Here is an 18,466-nt window from a genome sequence, read left to right on the forward strand (position 1 = left end):
GAAATCTTCCTCAAAGGCACATGGAAAACCACAGATAATGTTACAGAAGAAAAGCAATCAGGCACTCTCAGTATGCAAAATGAGGGATACAGAGATGCATAAACTAGGTGCTCTGCCTTTAAAGGATTGGGAAACTAAACCAAAAGAGCAACAGGCAAGACCCAAAATAGCAGAGCAGAGTGGGAGATGATGAGCGGATTCCAATCAACAAAATGATGAGGAAATGTTTAGCATGGAGGAGGCATTTAAGTAGAGTCTTAAAGAGAGTTCATGGGAAGGGAACTGAGTCAGGGGGCTTTCTTGGGCAGCAATAGGAGTGAAGGAAAGGAGCTGGGGAATTGTGTAAAGTTTCCTGAGAGTTCCCTATGTTTTCCAGGAATTGAGTCACATTTGTCCAATAGATGTCATTTTCTGAGTCTGTTTTAGTAATTTCTAAAGAATGCATGTGGATACATGTGTACCTATGTGCTTATTTAATGAATAAAGGGAATTTGTTGAAAGTGAAATGGCTATATTGGGTAGGATCCTTGATGATTAAGTGTTTTACTAGGAAGAAACTTTTTTTTTTTTTTTTAAGATTTATTTATTTGGAAAGGCAGAGTTACAGAGAGAGACAGAGAAAGATCTTTCATCTGCTGGTTGACTCCCCAAATGGCCACAACAGCTGGGGCTGGGCCAGGCTGAAGCCAGAAACCAGGACCATCTCCCACGTGGGTACACGGGCCCAAGCAGTTGGGCCATCATCTGCTGCTTTCCAAGGTCCATTACAGGGAGCTGGATTGGAAATGGGTAGACTCTTCTTTGTAATAACAAAAAATATAAAAAACTGGTATTATAAAACTGATTTTTTTCTATATTTATTTATTTATTTATTTGAGAGACAGACAGAACTTCCACTCACTATTTGCTCCTCAAATACCCACAATGGCCAGGGCTAGGCCAGGCCAAACCCAGGAGATCAGAAAATTCTAGTATCCCATATGTGTGGCAGAGACTCAATTGCTTGAGGCATTACCGCTGCTTCCCAAAGTCTACATTTACAGAAAGCTTGAATAAGGAATAGAGCTGAGACTCTAATCCAGATGCTATGATTATGGGATGTGGGTATCTCAAGGAGTTTCTGACCCACTGAATCAAATGCCTGCCCAATATATATTTTTAAATGGCATTGGAAATAGAACTTAAATAACTTAGTATATATACAATACTTGTTTTGTATTTTTAAAAAATGAAGATCTTTTCTTGGTTATAATCTTACTGAAGGAAACCTTGGTATATCTAGAAATAAGTTTCATCAGATGCATTTATACAGGGTCCTGCGTTGTGGTACAGTGGCTTAGGCTGTTCTAGCACCCCATAAAAAGTGCCAGTTGGAGTCCTGGCTTCTCCACTTCTAATCCAGCTCCCTGCTAATGCACCCTGCCACCCATGTGGGAGACCCAGATAGAGTTCCTGGTGCCTGGCTTCTGCCTGACACAGCCCTGGCTACTGTGGACATGTGGACATTTGGGGAGTGAACCAGCAGATGGGAGATCTCTCTCTCTCTCTCTCTATTTCTCTCCCTCTCTCTCTGTTGCAGTACTTTTCAAATAAATTAATGAATGGATAAATAAATATTTTTGAAAGGATATGTTCATCTAGACCATGTAAAATGTAAGATAATGAATATAATTTTTGAAGATTTACTTATTTATTTTGAAATTCAGAGTTATAGAGAGGGAGAGATAGAGAGAGAGAGAGAGACCTTCCATCCTTTGGTTCATTCCCCCAGATGGGTGCAATGCCAGTGCTGGGCCAGCATGAAGCAAGGAACCAGAGCTTCATCCTGGTCTCTCATGTAGTTGTTAGGAGCCAAACACTTGGGCCATCTTCCATTGCTTTTCCCAGGCCATTAGCAGGGAGCTGAGTTGGAAGTAAAACAGCCAGGATATGAACTGGCACCCTTATGGGATGCCAGCATCACAGGTGGCAGTTATACCTGCTATGCCACAATGTCAGCCCCAAATTAATGAATGTTTAAAAATCCGAGGAGGTGGGAGCATTGGTGTTATAGTTAAGATGCTCCATTGGGATGCCTACATTCCATATTGGAGTCTGGTTTCAGTTCTGGCTTCACTTTCACTCCAGCTTCCTGTTAATGTGAACCCTAGGAAGTGGCAGTTGAAGGCTCAAGTACTTGAGTCCCTGCCATCCATGTGGGAGATTTATAGTGGGTTCGGCTCTTGGCTTGTGTTTGGCACAGCCCTGGTTGCTTCACACAGTTGTGGAGTGAACCAGTAAATGGAAGATCTCTCTGTCCCTGTCTCTGTCTCTCTCTCTCTCTCTCTCTACCTTTCATATAAGATAAGAATATATTTAAGATAAGAATATATTTTAGGCTGGTGCCACGGCTCAATAGGCTAACCCTCCGCCTGTGGCGCTGGCACCCCAGGTTCTAGTCCCAGTCGGGGCGCCGGATTCTGTCCCGGTTGCTCCTCTTCCAGGCCAGCTCTCTGCTGTGACCCGGGAGGGCAGTGGAGGATGGCCCAAGTGCTTGGCCCCTGTACCCGCATGGGAGACCAGGAGGTAGCACCTGGCTCCTGGCTTCAGATCGGCGCAGCACCGGCCGTAGCGGCCATTTGAGGGGTGAACCAACGGAAAGAAGACCTTTCTCTCTGTCTCTCTCTATCACTGTCCACTCTGCCTGTCAAAAAAAAATATATATATTTTAAAAAATTGAAAACACCAAAGATCAGTGAAGTAACAAATTTAAAATATTATAGCCTATAAGATATCTACTCCTGATAAACATAAGAGCTCCTGTGCCCCCACCCCATGCTCATAAAATCCAATAGAAAGGGGCAAGTGCTGTGGCGCAGTTGGTTAAAGCCCCGGCCTGAAGTGCCGGCATCCCATATGGGCGCCGGTTCTGGTCCCGGCTGCTCCTCTTCCAAATCAGCTTTCTGCTATGGCCTGGGAAAGAAGTGGAAGATGGCCCAAGTCCTTGGGCCCCTGCACTCATGTGGGAGATCCGGAAGAAGCTCCTGGTTCCTGGCTTCAGGTCAGCACAGATCTGGCCATTGCGGCCAATTGAGGAGTGAGCCAGTGGTTGGAAGACTTCTCTCTGTCTCTACCTCGCTCTGTAACTCTTTCAAATAAATAAAAATAAATATTAAATCCAATAGAAAGATGTATAAATTAAGCAGTAAAATCACAGAAAAGGAAATATAAAAGGTTAATGCATTCACATTTTAGAAAAGACGCTCAACTCAGTAGGAGTTAGGGTAATGAAAATTAAAACAAGAAGCTATCATTTTTATCCAAAAGATTAACCAAAATAAGATCAATAAAGTTCATATGAGGGAAGGTATTAGCAAACAGTCCCACTGTGTATCATGGGTGGGATAATTGTAGGAGACTTGTAGGACACAATCTGCCAGCAATTACTAAAATTACTAAAATTGAAGATAAGCAAATACTTAGGAAAATCTATTGTAGAGATATGGAGTATACAAGAATACAAGACCATATTTTAGGGGCCGGCGCTGAGGTGTAGCGGGCTAAGCCTCTGCCCATGGTGCCTGCATCCCATATGAGCGCCAGTTCATGTCCTGGCTGTCCACTTCTGATCCAGCTCCTTGCTAATGTGCCTGGGAAAGCAGCAGAAGAGAATCCAAGTGCTTGGGCCACTGCGCCCCTGTTGGAGACCGAGAAGAAACTCCTGGATCTTGACTCCTGCCTGGTGTAGTCCCAGCTATTGCAGCCTTTTGGGGTGTGAACCAGTGGATGGAAGATCTTTCTCTCCTCTAACTCTGCCTTTCAAACACACAAACAGTATTGTACATTTTAAATTAATTTATTTCAGGGCCAGCGCTGTAGCAGGTTAAGCCACTGCCTGTGATATCAGCATCTCATATGGTCACCAGTTCTCATCCCAGCTGCTCCTCTTCCAATCTAGCTCCTTGCTGATGTGCCTTGGAAAGCAGTGGAAGATGGCCTAAGTACTTCAGCCCCTGCACCCATGTGGGAGGCTTGCAAGAAACTTCTGGTTCCTGGCTTTGGCCTGGCCCAGCCCCAGTCATTGTGGCTATCTGTGGAGTGAACAAGTTGGATGGAAGATCTTTCTCGGTGTCTTTCCTTCTCTCTCTTACTCTGCCTTTCAAATACATAAATCTTTAAAATGTTAAAATTAAGTTCCTCAGTGCATAAAAAAGGACTGTTTTCCATAAACTGTAGATTTTATTTGAATAAATTCAATACAGAAGAAATGAACAAAATAATTTCAGGTGATAATATTTGGAAAATGTGATGTGATAATTAAGTAAATAACAGTCATAGAAGACATAATGAGGTAATTTTTTGAGGTTTATTTATTTAAAAAGATTTATTTATTTAATTTGAAAGGCAGAGTTACATAGAGGCAGAAGCAGAGAGAGAGAGAGAGAGAGGTCTTCCATCCACTGGTTCACTCCCCAGATGGCCACAATGGCCAGAGCTGTGCTGATCTGAAGCCAGGAGCCAGGAGATTCTTCTGGGTCTCCTATGTGGGTGCAGTGGCCCAAGGATTTGGGCCATCTTCCACTGCTTTCCCAGGCTATAGCAGAGAGCTGGATCAGAAGTGGAGCAGCTGGGACTCGAATGGGTGCCCAAATGGGATGCCGGCACTGCAGGGCAGGCCTTTAACTGCTATGCCACAGAGCTGGCCCTGAGATTTATTTATTTTAAAGTCAGTGTTACTCAGAGAGAAGAAGAGACGGAGAGAGATAGAGATCTTCCATCTGCTGGTTTACTCCCTACATGGCCACAACAGCCAGGGCTGGGCCAGGCTGCAGCTAGGAGTCAGGAACGTCTTCTAGGTCACCCACCTGGCTTGGACGTGGAGCAGCTAGGTCTTGAACCGGTGAAGTATGGGATGCTAGTGTTGCAGGCAGCAGTTTACCAGCTATAATACAATGCCAATCCTTACAAAGTAATTTTTATAAAGTTCAAAACAAATAGAAATATGCTCTTTAGAGACAGATATGTATGGAAAATTATATATATGCAACTTTATATACATTTATATTTATATAACATACATTTATATAAATTATATATATTTATTGTGGTTATATTGGATTTGAGGTGTCTATTATGTCCAACATGGGACAGCAATTAAGCAATATTATATTTGAATCTGGAATAGAGTGGAACTGACAGGAAAATATAAATGTGGGAGTCAGCAGCGTGTGGATCTTACACTATTTAAAGTAATGGAACTGGATGAACTCCACCTAGGGAAAGAACAGAAAGAGAAGGATAAGTAGTGACAAGAATTGTAAATGATTGTCTTATCACTAGAACATTGGTTGCATACATGTTTTTGTCTTGCTATAAGCAAGAATAAATTATACGCACATGTAATGAATAATTGAAAAACCTTGTGGAAAACTGGAATTAAAGTATAAGCTTGGGGCAGCATTTGGCCTAGATGTTACGACACCTGTGTCCCATATGCGAGTGCCTGAGTTTGAGTTTTGGCTTCTGTCATGATTTTAGCTTCCTGCTAATGCAAGTCCTAGGAATCAGCAGGTGAGTTGGGTCCCTGTCATCCATAAGGGAGACCTGGATTGAGTTCTCAGCTCCCACCTTTACTTTGACTCAGTGCACAGGTGAGAGTGGGATTAGGTGAGGATACTGGGAGGGAATGGAGGCCTATTATGAGCATTTGGGGAATGAACCAAGTGAGAAGAGCTCTTTGTCTCTCTGCCTCTTTGCCTTTCAAACATATTTTTTAACTATATAATTTTTTAAAACAAAGTGTGAGCTTATTTTGGTGGCCCTAATTTTTGTAAAATGTGTACTATGTAAAATCTATACATGGGCTACAAAAATTTTTTGTGCCATAATAACTCATACTCTAATTCCATTTTCCCACAAATTTTATTAAGTACTCATGCATTGACTTGTTGCAATATTTATTTATTTTCAATAATTATTTGATTTGAAAGTCATAGAGACCCTGAAAGAGAAGACAGATCTTCCATCTCTTGACTCAACAAGACAGAATGGGAGGTTGGGGAGGGAGGAGACAGGGAAAGAGAGAGAAACAGGAATTTTCCATCTACTGATTCACTCCTCAAATGCCTGTAACAGCTGGGGTTGGGCTAGGCTTAACCTAGAAGCCAGGAACTCAATCCATGTCTCCCACATGGATGGCAAAGGACCCAACTACTTAAGCTATTACCTGCCTTCACAGTGGGCACATTAGCAGGAAGATGGAATTGGGAACAGAGCTAGGACTTGAACCCAGGCACTCTGTGAACCCAGGAGCTCCTATATGCAATGCGGGTGTCCCAAGAAGCATCTTAATGACTCTTTTAAATACCTGCCTCACATGACAAATATTTCAATGTAAGGACAATAGCGGTGGCTCAACTGGAAGACCTCACAGATACAGCCTCTTGCTCTCTGCTCAGACATGTCTGACACTGAATCCCAGTTTCCTGAACTAGTCAAATTTTACCACTTCACATTCTAGCATTGTTTATATTTACTGAAATTATAAGAATAGGAAACATTTAAATGGTTAAAAATGTGCAGCAAAAGATAGAATTTTAAAGAGGATTTGGAAAGTCCACAGATTAAATATATAGTCCCTGATTAATTGAGAATTTTCTCTTGTCAGAATAATTAGAGGAAAACAAGGAGAGAATGATAGCAATTACAACAAGGGGATTTTAGTATGAAACAAAATTAGAAACCACTAGGAAATGTGCTGTTTTTAACAAATAGAATTAAATACCAGCTAGTTTTGCTTGAAATCCCAACCAAAGGGATTTTATAGAGTCTAGGCATTTTTATATGCAAAGTACACATATAAATTAATTCCCTAGCACTGGGTCCAAGGAAAGTGTTATGATAAAGCTTCTGAATGGCAGGTCCTTATACAGATAGGGGATAGAATGATTTTAAAGAATGAAAAGTTCTTAAAAGTAAAACTAGACCAATAAAGGATGTGGTTTTTGCACCATCGCCATAAATAGTGATGTTATTTAAGACATTAAGATGATATATTATTCAGTGCTAAAAGATGTGATATGGCTGTTAATGGGATATAATTTTTCACTTTTTGATCCATTAATAATGACGTATTTTGTGCCAGATGATAATACACTCATAGGAATATATTATAAAAATAGCATATGCTGAAACTTTATACCAAATGATATTTAATGTAACCATTACTGCTCAGCATGTAGGATGTTTTTATGCAATAATAGTATATTAATCAAACCATATAAAGTTCCATTAAAATCAGTGATGGATTCATTTAGTTTACTTCACATCAGTTATACATAATAAAACAAGATTCTGTAAAAGTGGCTTTCATCCTAAAGAAGAGTCCAAATCTATTATACATTCTCATTGAAGGGAAATGCCTCCTTCTATCCAGTGTGCCATAGCCTGCACAGGGATGAGCTTTCCTGATTCTTAAAGTGTCTTGGTTAAGTTTTAAAACTATTGAATGACCAACATTTGTTAGATATATGGTACCTTATTTCCTCCTTGAAGTAGCTCTGTGAAGTAGTTTTATGTTCAATCCTGTTTCACAGATGAGCAAACTAAGGCATGAACAAGTTTGGTGAATTTCTGAAGGCCTTAAGTGACTAAGTGACACAGCCTGGGACCCACCCTACAAGATCTGAGCACTTAAACTTCTACACAAGATAGCCTACCCATGCTGTTGGGTCTCAAGAGTTAGTGAGATCCACAGGCACTTAAAATCCACTGGTCACGGTCCTAAGTCAGGATTCCTACGACCGATAATAAAACACTTAAAAATGTTTATCAAAAAGTATTTCCAGAAAATGAGCAGAATGGGCAATTAGGAAGTGGGACTAGGAAGGGAAGGAGGCCAGGCTAGAATGTGACATCAAAGTCCCTCAAACGCTCACTCGCACAGAGCTGTTTTGGGGACAAGACATTATATCTCAGAATCTCACTGAGGAACAAGGATAGAGAACATTCCTAGCTTCTCACTCCTCAGTCATAAGTTAATGACTGCCTCCGGAGAAATACAAATTTCCAGGCTTTTCTTGGCTCTTTATGTGGGTGCAATATTGCAGGTTCCAAAGCCTAAGGACAGCTCCCCAACAAAGGTTCCCAGTGCAGTGTGGACAGAGTTCAGAGCTAAAGCAGAGACAAGGAAAAGATGGTGAAGGATACAAAGGAATGTAAGCGATGCACCTACAGGATGTGGCTGTAGACAGAAATATTCTTTCCCAGATTCCATAACATTCTGAAATAGTTGCAGACACCTCTGTTTTGTTTATGCCCATTTCATTAATCTTTTAAAAGCTGCATTAATAAAGTACAGATGTTAACAAAATGTTTAGAAGGAAAAATAATCCCTTATGTTCCATAGTTCCGTGTATCTTTTCACTACATACTTACAAATATTTATGCAATTTTTACAAATATGTGATATATTAATATTACTCATAAAATTGTTTCTCTCAAGTTAAGAAACATATGCTAAATATTCTGGGGCAGGGATTTGGCTTAGTGGTTAAGCTACCTCTTGGGATTTCCACATTTCATATTGGAGTGCACAGGTTGAAGTTCCAGTTCTGCTCCTAATTCCAGCTTCCTGCTAGGGAGCATCCTCGGAGTCAGGAGGTGATGGCTCAAGCACTTGGGTTCCTGTAACCCACATGGGAGACCTGGACTGAATTCCTAGTTTCTGTCTTTGGCCTGGCTCAGCTGATTGTTGTAGGCATTTGCGGAGTGACCCAGAGGATGGGAGATCTCTGTCTTGTCTTTCTGTCCTTGTCTCTCTGCCTTTCAAATACATAAAGTTTTTAAAAAAAAGTTTTCTATTTTTATGAAAATTCCAGGTAAAAAAATCTCATCTCCATGAACACATAAAATAAAAAACTTAATCATCTATGGATCTTAATCCTTTCTCTATCATTATACATAACTTAAAATTCAAAACCCCTATTTCGTTCTTATAATCTAATTTTATAATTATATACTATGATTATATTATTCTGCATAATAAATACCTTTCTAAAAGGCAAAGCTGCATTTTTTAAAGAAAGGCCTACTCATGGTACTCTATGCTACCCATTACTCAATTGCACACACAGCTTGAAATAATGGGGATTTGGAGGTTTTGTTCACAAGTCTGAGATTTAACAGATCTTACATAAAAGAGTTCTTGAGTAGTTTCAGAAATTAAGCTAAAAGAAGGTCAAATATCAATTTAAGTTTATAATAAGTGAAAATACTCAGAGACTGGTATTGTGGTATAGCTGGTTAGGCTGCCACTTGGGATGCATGCATTCATATGGTTCCTTGTTGGCTTCTTCACTTCTGATCCACATTCCTGCTAATGCCCCTGGGAAGTCAGAAGATGATGAGACTCAAGTAACTTCTGTCACTGCCACCCACTAGAAAGACAGATGGAGTTCTGGCTCTTGGCTTCATTCTGCTCTCTTCTGCCAGGCCCCAGGCAGCCCTGGCTGTTGCAGGTATTTGAGGAGTGAAACAGTAGATGGTCTCTCTGTTCCTCCCTCTCTTTCTGTCTTTCAAGTAAATAAAAATAAATCTTAAAAAAAAAAGTAAGTTTTGTAAGCCCGTGAGTTAAGAAAAAAACTTACCCTCAGGAAGTAGTAGGTAGAATGCATGGGGATCCTAATCTTCATTTAAGTGCCTCTCTCACTAATCAGGTTTCTATGGCCCCAGGCTGTCTCTATGCTATCTCCTGGCTTGTACAAAAATAGCTACTGGCCTTACTCTAGCCAACAATCTCCTAAACTCAGGTTGCTGCACTCAGCTGCTCTGTCCACTCTACCTGGGTCAGGATTTGCATCCTTCTCTTCCTATTGACTTCCCTGGTGATTAAAATAATAAACTCCTCCATGCATTTCTCTTCAACAAAATTTGCAGGGAAAGAAAGAGATCTGTAAATTCTATGGCGTTTTCAATTACTTTTATTTTCTGGAAATTGGACAAAGGACACAATGTGATGATACAATGCATATCTCTGTAGAAAGGAATGAACTCCAATTCAGTTGCTGAGTAGAGGAATGCTGTTGATACACAACATGGAAGTTGGTTGATTCATATGTGATCATGCTCATCATTGATATTCAGCACCACCATGTAACAACCACTGAACACAAAGCTTACTGAGCAGCTGAACACAGCAAGCCAAAGCGGAATGTATTGCACCCTACAATTTTTGGCCACATTCCCTCTTAGAACTGTTTAGTCTTCCTTCTTTCCCATATTTGTGAATTTTGTTTGTGTTAGGAAAAGAGTTGCCTCCTCACACAGGACATCAAAATGTTAGAAAAAGAGTTTATACAGCCTGACCGAATTTATTCAGAGAAAATAAATCTGCAGAGGTAGGTGACCAACTGCCTGTGTATACAAGATGGAGTACGTGGCAGAAGGCCCGACCCCCAGGGTCTGGGCCTTTTTTTTTTTTTTGACAGGCAGAGTTAGACGGGGGGAGAGAGAGAGAGAGAAAGGTCTTCCTTCCGAAGCCAGGAGCCAGGTGCTTCCTCCTGGTCTCCCATGCGGGTGCAGGGCCCAAGGACTTGGGCCATCCTCCACTGCCTTCCCAGGCCACGGGAGAGAACTGGACTGGAAGAGGTGCAACCGGGACAGAATCCAGCACCCCAACCGGGACTAGAACCTGGGGTGCCGGTGCCGCAGGCAGAGGATTAGCCTAGTGAGTCGCGGCACTGGCCCAGGGCTGGGCCATTTTAAGGAGGGCTAGGGCTAGGGGTGGGGGTAGGGGGTAGAAGGCAGAGGGGAATTCCAAGAACTGGGCGAGGCCTTGGGAACCTGGAAAATAATGAAGGGTGGGGTATGAAGGCAATAGGGTGTGAGACCCAATTGAATTTCAAGGGCAAGGAATATATCCCAAAGTTTATCTCTTTTGGGCAATGAGAGAGAATGGCTAAGCCTTATGTCCTTGTTCCATCAGTTTGTGTAAGTCTTCCCAATTTCCTCCCATTAAACAATCTTCACTTATATTTACTGTGGTGTTTATAAGTAATTTGTCTTTAACTGCTGCTGTTTTATAAGAATTGGTATTGTTTTGTTAGTACTCTTAGTTACAAAGTTACTTAGAGTTTGATGGTCCACTAAATCTATTTTTCTCTTAAGCATGTTTAGTGAGCAATTTTGCACAATGTGAAGGTGTTTCTCACAAACGCATATATCACATTATACTTTTAAAGTATTTTTTAAAAGTTTGGGGAAGATTTCCTTCCATCGCACCTTTTTTTTGTCCTTCCTTTTTCTGCTCTTGCAGGGCTCAGTCTGGAAAGAAAGAGAAGGATGACTCCTCCCCGACCCTCACCCCCACCCTCCTGTGTCTAAGTATTTAAAGCTACTCAATCAACTGAAATCTTTATCAGTCCTATAAAAATATACTTTATTGTCAAAAGTTCCAAGGGAGCAAGATTCAAATGTTACTAGTCATAACGCCTTAATTTTTATCAAAATCTTCCTATTGTTTAACTGAGTCCAAGATGCTTTGCTTCAAATGTCTTTCCCTACAAACATTTGTGATATTTTGAGATGCAGTCCAATTACATCACGTCCCTTAACACTTTGACACATTCTTCGAAAAAGTTTAGAAATCTACTCTTGGCGCAGTACTGTGGCACAGCAGGTTAAGCTGCCATCTGCAGTGCTGGCCTGCCACATGAGCGCCAGTTTGAGTCCTGGCTGCTCCACTTCCTATCCAACTTCCTGCTAATGCACTGGGAAAGCAGTGGAAGATGGCCCAAGTGCTTGGGCAGCTGCACCCATGTGGGAAATACAGATGAAGCTCCTGGCTCCTGACTTCGGCCTGGCCCAGCCCTGGCCATTTCAGCCATTTGAGAAGGGAAACAGTGAGGGGACAGAAGACTTCTCTCTGCCTCTGCCTTCTGTAACTCTACCTTTCAAACAAACAAATAAATTTTTTTTTTTTTTTTTTTGGACAGGCAGAGTGGACAGTGAGAGAGAGAGAGAAAGGTCTTCCTTTTGCCATTGGTTCACCCTCCAATGGCTGCTGCGGCTGGCGTGCTGCGGCCGGCGCATCGCCCTGATCCGAAGCCAGGAGCCAGGTGCTTTTTCCTGGTCTCCCATGCGGGTGCAGGGCCCAAGGACTTGGGCCATCCTCCACTGCACTCCTGGGCCACAGCAGAGCTGGCCTGGAAGAGGGGCAACCGGGACAGAATCCAGTGCCCCGACCACGACTAGAACCCGGTGTGCCGGCGCCGCAGGTGGAGGATTAGCCTATTGAGCCGCCGCACCAGCCCAAACAAATCTTAAACAAAAAACAAAAACAAAAACAAAAAAACTACCAATCTCCTTAATGCTGTGTTCCTAAAGTTGTACTTTTGAAATTTGTATTCCTTAAAAAAAATTAAAAATAAAAAGATTTAATCAAGGTCCTTCTATGATTAGAAAGGGCTATGGGACATTCAAGGACTTGTAGAATGTCTCCAGGTCTGAGTTTGCACATATTCAGGAAACCTGATTTTTTAAAATGTAAAATGCTGTGAAGTTGGCCAAAAGGATCGGATCAAACCAGCTATCCATCCAAATGAACATTTTGTAATGAATAGAGAGGACAAGTCTGAGTCCTCTAGCCTGTTCTCTAACCTCCTCACCTTCAGAGCTTCTGCAGAGATTACAGAAAGTAGGAAAATATTTTAATGCCAAAAAGAATTAGAACAGAAAAAGGTATACACATTCCAATAAAACATGTTAATATTTATTACACTTGAGAAGATAAATCAAAATAATTGGGGTATGGAAATAGAGTCAGATATAAAACTACAATAAAAGCACAGGGACATATAAATTCAGTTCAGTGTTCTAGTAGCCAATCTGAGAAGTCATCTATCCAATATACTGTGTCTATTCTCTGAAATAAATCAGACACTTAAAGAATACAGATGTGGTCTTGGTACTAATATAGAGGGATTTTTCCTGAGGATTTCATAATCTATATGATAAGTTATAATTTTGCACTTGGAGGAAGTTTTAACCATAAGAGGGTTGGCTTCTCGACCTTTTTCAAGAGATTACAATTTAGTTGGGTTGGTTTTCCAGGATGAAGGAGGTATGCAAATTATTGATGTGGGCATTTTCATTTGCCCTATTGCATCCTAGTTCTTTTTAGGTAGGATATATTTTATCACAGAACCTAAATACTGTTGTTATTAAGCCATGGAATGAACTAATGAATACAAAGATATACATGTGGAAGGAATCAGTGTTTCTGGATTCATTTGTCCTAAGAACTGGATAGTATGAATATGAGTATGCTAACAGGACCATCCATACGTAAACTGTTAAGCAGTTTTGTTTGCTTCAAGTGCCTTTCACATTTGCCTTTCTTAACTCCTGCCCATTTTCAGTGTCCCTCTAGCCTCATGGGTTGCCTCTGCTCTCTGACACCAAGTACCTATGGCCAGGTGGCATGGAATTCATTCATCTTTGCTACTGAATTGAGGATTGTTTTCTGGGGACCTGTGAAGGAGTGCCACATTTGATACACAGTTAAGAAAATGGACAATCAGTTGTTTCTCAACCTTGAGATCCTATATACTGAAGTTGGGTCTTTGAGGCCCATGAAAGATAGATCTCTAACAAAGCTTCCTTATTCTGAGGCTTTTCCCCATTCCTTCATTGATCAAATAATGAAAACTGTCACCCATTCAAGAGGTTTACATTTTTCTGTCTTTAATTAAAGCATTCAGGATTAATATGATGAAAAGGTGGATTTTTGATTGAGGTTAGGAAGTAGACTTGTGTTCAAGATTCAGTTGCTAAGAACTGGTCATGTAACCTCAGGAAGATTCAATACCCTTCAATTCAACACCCTTCAAAATCTGTGTAAGCCTTTTTTGCTAGTATGTAAAGTGAAGATAATTACCTGCAACTTTCTTTTTTTTGTTTTTCCTTTTTTATTTTTTGACAGGCAGAGTGGACAGTGAGAGAGAGAAACAGAGAGAAAGGCCTTCCTTTGCCATTGGTTCACCCTCTAATGGCCGCCGTGGCTGGTGCACTGCACTGATCCGAAGCCAGGAGCCAGGTGCTTCTCCTGGTCTCCCATGGGGTGCAGGGCCCAAGCACCTGGGCCATCCTCCACTGTACTCTGAGGCCACAGCAGAGAGCTGGCCTAGAAGAGGGGCAACCAGGACAGAACCCAGTGTGCCGGTGCCACAGGCGAAGGATTAGCCCACTGAGCTGCAGCGCTGGCCTACCTGCAACTTTCTAATACCAAGACCACTCCAGCATTTAGCCCATCATCTTAATTACTTTGTCTTATGAACACACTTACTTGAAAGCAGAAACCATTTTATTGGTTTATATTCCTAAAATGACTGTTATGTTTATACACAAAAAAACTTCCACTGATGAAATAAATTAATGAAAGCATTTGAAAATTCAGTTAAATAAGTAGAAGGCTGTTTGAGGAGGCAGGTAGAACCTTCTCATGCATGTTCTCTTCTTTAGGTCTGGCAGTTCTTACCTGTGCCCCTAATGGCTCCAAGTAATCTGTACCAGTCCTTATAGACAGATTGGACACATACTTTCAATCTTCTAGGAGTTTCCTAACTCCCAAGGTCTTGCGTTTCTTTTGGATCATCCAGGATCCCAGTGTTATACATTGCTCTTCATGTACTGCCATGCAGATGCTGTCAAATACCTGTAAGAAAATCAAAATGTTGAATATTTTTTCTGAAGGACATTTTACATGGATCCAACTGCTTCAGGTTTGTGTGACTTTCCTGCAATTACAATAAATTATTGAGCTCTTACTGTGTACCAAGCACTACGTGGTCACAAGTGCTAACTCACTGTTTCTTACATTTTTGTTCAGCAGGTATTATTGCAACTCTCATCTTGCATGAGAGCTTTGAGGCAAAAACTACGTATTTTGCCCAATGTCACAGTTAAGAGGGGTGGAGCCTGGATGAAGGCATACTGTCTAAGCTCTTAATAGCTATGTTCTCTTGAGCAATTGCTTCAGTAGCTTTATGCTAATTTATTTTTTGGGGGGGAAGGAATAACAAGACTTTTGAAGCTGATTTTGCTTAATTATGAAATATCCACCCTTTACTTGATAGTTGCCCAAATTGTAAATGGGATCCCTTTGTGTGCTTAGATAGGTAATGAGAATTCTATATCACTTTTATTTATAAAATACACAAAAAATCAGAATTTGGAAGAATGTTTTCACTTGCCATATAATGGGATTGCTGCATCGAGTTAAACAACAAATAAATCCACCAGAAATGTAGTAAAATCACACACATATTAAAGTTTTAATGGATGTCTGATTTATAATATCTATGATTCCAAAACAGAACTACTTTTACCTCCAGGTTAAAACAAGTCTTCCTAAGACCAGCATTTATACATGATGGTAACTATCCAATCATCAAAATGATGACAATTATAACTGCACTGCTTGCTATTATAAAATTGAAAATTTTGTCAAAGAAAGTCTCATTCAACACAACAAAATTTTAGCAAATTAGTTATATTATTTAAGTATTTTAATATGCAATGAACAAAAGAGCAAAATTACAATAAAGAAAATGTTGTAGAACTTAAGATCACCAATTTTTCACACTTGTTTTCTATTAGCATATAAAAGCTGTTAGTATGGCAAAACCCAAATATTAAGCGTAGTCAACTGCCCTGAAGCTGTATGCTGCAGGGGTTGTAACACATTTCTTAAGAACTGACAGCATCAATAAGGCGAAAGCATTATAACTCAGTACAGAACACTTACTTCATCTATAAAAATAGTGCGAATGTTGTTTTATTTGCCACAAGGATAAGGAGGGAAACATCAGTGAAGTAAATCTGATAACATGACTCACACTTCATTACAAGTGATTTTCCCAAATTCACAACTTTCACATTTGGCTGAGCTAAAAAGAAGAACAAAAACTAAAGAAGTCAATTTCACTAGATGAAAGTAGGCCAAATCACATGCTCCTTCTACATGAGAAAGTTTCAATGAGAATGAGTGCACTTTTCTAGCAGGAAAAATATTTTCCTTGATTTAGTGAACTAAATCATTTACTATGGTAATAAGTACTGGGTTAGATTCAGAAAGCTCCTCTGTCAGCAGGTTTCACAGGAATTACACAAATATTTTGGAACATACATGAAACAGTTTTGGTTGTCTTAACAGTGAAGACAAAAACTTTAAAAATCAATACTATTTGGCTGGTTTCAGATCCTTTTAAACTAAATAGACCTTCTCAATGTCTTATACCTGCTATAAAATTACATAAAGTCCATTTTATTTAATGGACTAATGTGTTCATCAACTTCAGCACCCCATGGAAGTAATAAGAATAATGAGAAGAGGGCCATTTAAACAGCTTCCTCATCTTTTCTTCATTACCAGTAGTCGTTTATTTAAAAAAATAATGAGGAACAAGGATCATAGCCTAGAGGCACCCAGGAAAAGGGGGAATTCAGAGACAGAAATATGGCTCTAGAGATATTAAAGTGACAATGAAAGTTTCACTAAACTTTTTCACCTTTCTGTGAGGTGTCAGGCGTGTGCATGGACCCTTCATAAACTGCCGTTTCATTCGTGTATTTGCTTTTCCTGTGAAACAAAAGAAATGGAAACCCAAATGCTCGGTACCACATGCTTTTGAGGCTTAAACGCCCATTAACAAGCATGGTGTATCTCTTGGTTGAAGGGTGGGGAGGGGACCACTTTGTAGAAAAAAAAAAAAGGAACACAGTTAGAAGAAATCTCCTCAAACGGAGACTGAAGTCAGGTTCCTGCCCCAGCAGCCCTGAGGGAAAAGGGAGCAGACTTTGCCCCCTACTTGCACGTGGGATCGCCCTTTCTCCTCCAACCTCCCTACACCTCTCCCACTCAGGTCAGGCCGCCTTGGGAGGTCGCTGGGAGAAAACGCGGCGCTCAGTCCTCCATGGCAAAGTCTTTGGTCTTTTCCTCCTGGTCCCCCACTTTGTAGCGCAGCAGCACGCGCAGGCGGCGGGGGTTGTCCCGGGAGGGCAGCAGAGTGATCTCTCCAGAAATGTCCGTGTCTTGCTCCACTGGCACCGGCTCGTTCAAGTAGAGGAGCGCCTGCTTCCAGTGTGTGGCCGGGTGAAAAGGCGAGGTGGACAGCACCAGGGGTTTCTCCGAGTCCCCTCCAGGAAAGGTCACCTGGAACCAGATGGCAAAGCCGTGCAGGGGCGCCGAACCGTAGCTGCTGCAGCGGAAGCGCCCGCCCACGCCAGCCTCCAGCTCCTGCTCCAGGCCGGCGCGGGCCAGCTCAAGCTGAGCAAAGCGCTGCGGCCGGGCCAGCACATCCTCGCCGGACAGGCCCTGCACCACGATCTCCGAGTGGCCCATGAGGCAGCGCGTGGCGAAGCTCTCCAGGCAGCTCATGTCCACGCCATAGTGCTGCTTCACCTGGCTCCAGAAGCCCAGGCGCCATTCCAGCATCTGGTCGCTGATGGGGGCTACGAAGAGCTCGGCGGAGGCCGGCAGGAGAAGCCCGCCCTCCTTCAGCCACTTGGTCCGCGCGTGCAGCACGGAGCTCAGCATGGACTCGTGCAGGAGTCCGTAGCCCATCCATTCGCTTACGATGGCATCCACTTGCTCTGGCAGCTCCACCGTCTCCACGGGCCCCGGCAGGACGAGCACCCGGTCCTCCAGCCCGTTGAGCCGCACCACCTCGCGGGCCTGTTGCCAGATGGCGCTGGCCTCCACCGCGTACACGCGCCGAGCCCCGGCCTGGGCACAGAAGACGCTGAGAATGCCGGTGCCCGCGCCCACATCCAGCACCGTCTTGCCTCGCAGCGCTGCCCAGTTCCGCAGGATCCCCAGGCGGTAGGCGTCCGTGCGGACGCGATCGGCGATCATCTCCTCGTGGACCGACACATCCGAGTAGCACTCGTAGTACAGCTGGTCCCGCTCCCGCTTAGTCCTCCGGGGTCGCGGCACGCCAGCCTCCAGCGCTCCACCATCTTCCTCCTCGGCTCCCTCCCCTCCTTCCCCGCCGCCCCCCGACTCATGCTTTCTCTTCTTAGGTTGCGACATCTTGGCCGCTCCGGCCGGCTCCCGGCGGGCGTTGCGCGGTCGGACGCGGGCTCCAGGAAACTGGGGCTTCTGGGACTTGTAGTGTGCGCTCGCGCTTCCTACTTCCTGCGGGGTCGCCAGGCGCGCGCCTACGGAAGACTCCTGGCCTCACCTCTCTGGCCCGGCTCCCTTGGTGTCCCGGCAACCCTTGCCGGCTCACCACACCCACGTTCTGTGTTTCCTCCACGGCTGCGTCTCCGCTCGCCGTGCTCTGGTTTTCCCTCCCTTCCTGAGGTAGACACGCCCAAATAAGACGACAGCTCCACTTTGCTCAACTTTTTGTTCCACCCAGTTATCAGGGCAGCGCGGGACTCACACTGCCTTACCTAGACGGGGGTAATCTAAAAGCCCAACAGG

General features: G+C 42.7%; 1 protein-coding gene across 2 annotated transcripts; it reads right to left on the reverse strand.

The window, feature by feature from the left end:
- Positions 1 to 4,329: 4,329 nt before the first annotated feature.
- PRMT6 (protein arginine methyltransferase 6) lies at positions 4,330 to 18,212 on the reverse strand. Of its 2 annotated transcripts, XM_089337019.1 has the most exons (3): positions 15,785 to 18,212; positions 14,516 to 14,692; positions 4,330 to 5,252 (listed from the first exon to the last, which is right to left on the reverse strand). In XM_089337019.1, exon 1 carries the CDS (start codon positions 18,068 to 18,070, stop codon positions 16,943 to 16,945), a length of 1,128 nt encoding a protein of 375 aa, XP_089193145.1. In that variant the 5' UTR covers positions 18,071 to 18,212; the 3' UTR covers positions 4,330 to 5,252; positions 14,516 to 14,692; positions 15,785 to 16,942. The 2 variants fall into 2 exon arrangements, with proteins under 2 accessions (XP_089193145.1, XP_089193146.1); XM_089337020.1 differs by lacking the exon at positions 4,330 to 5,252 and having other exon boundaries at positions 14,324 to 14,692; positions 16,548 to 18,212.
- Positions 18,213 to 18,466: the final 254 nt, after the last annotated feature.

This window comes from Oryctolagus cuniculus, chromosome 7 (genome assembly GCF_051225735.1).
Source record: "Oryctolagus cuniculus isolate XC-2025 breed Fujian yellow rabbit chromosome 7, ASM5122573v1, whole genome shotgun sequence".
Classification (NCBI taxonomy): domain Eukaryota; kingdom Metazoa; phylum Chordata; class Mammalia; order Lagomorpha; family Leporidae; genus Oryctolagus; species Oryctolagus cuniculus.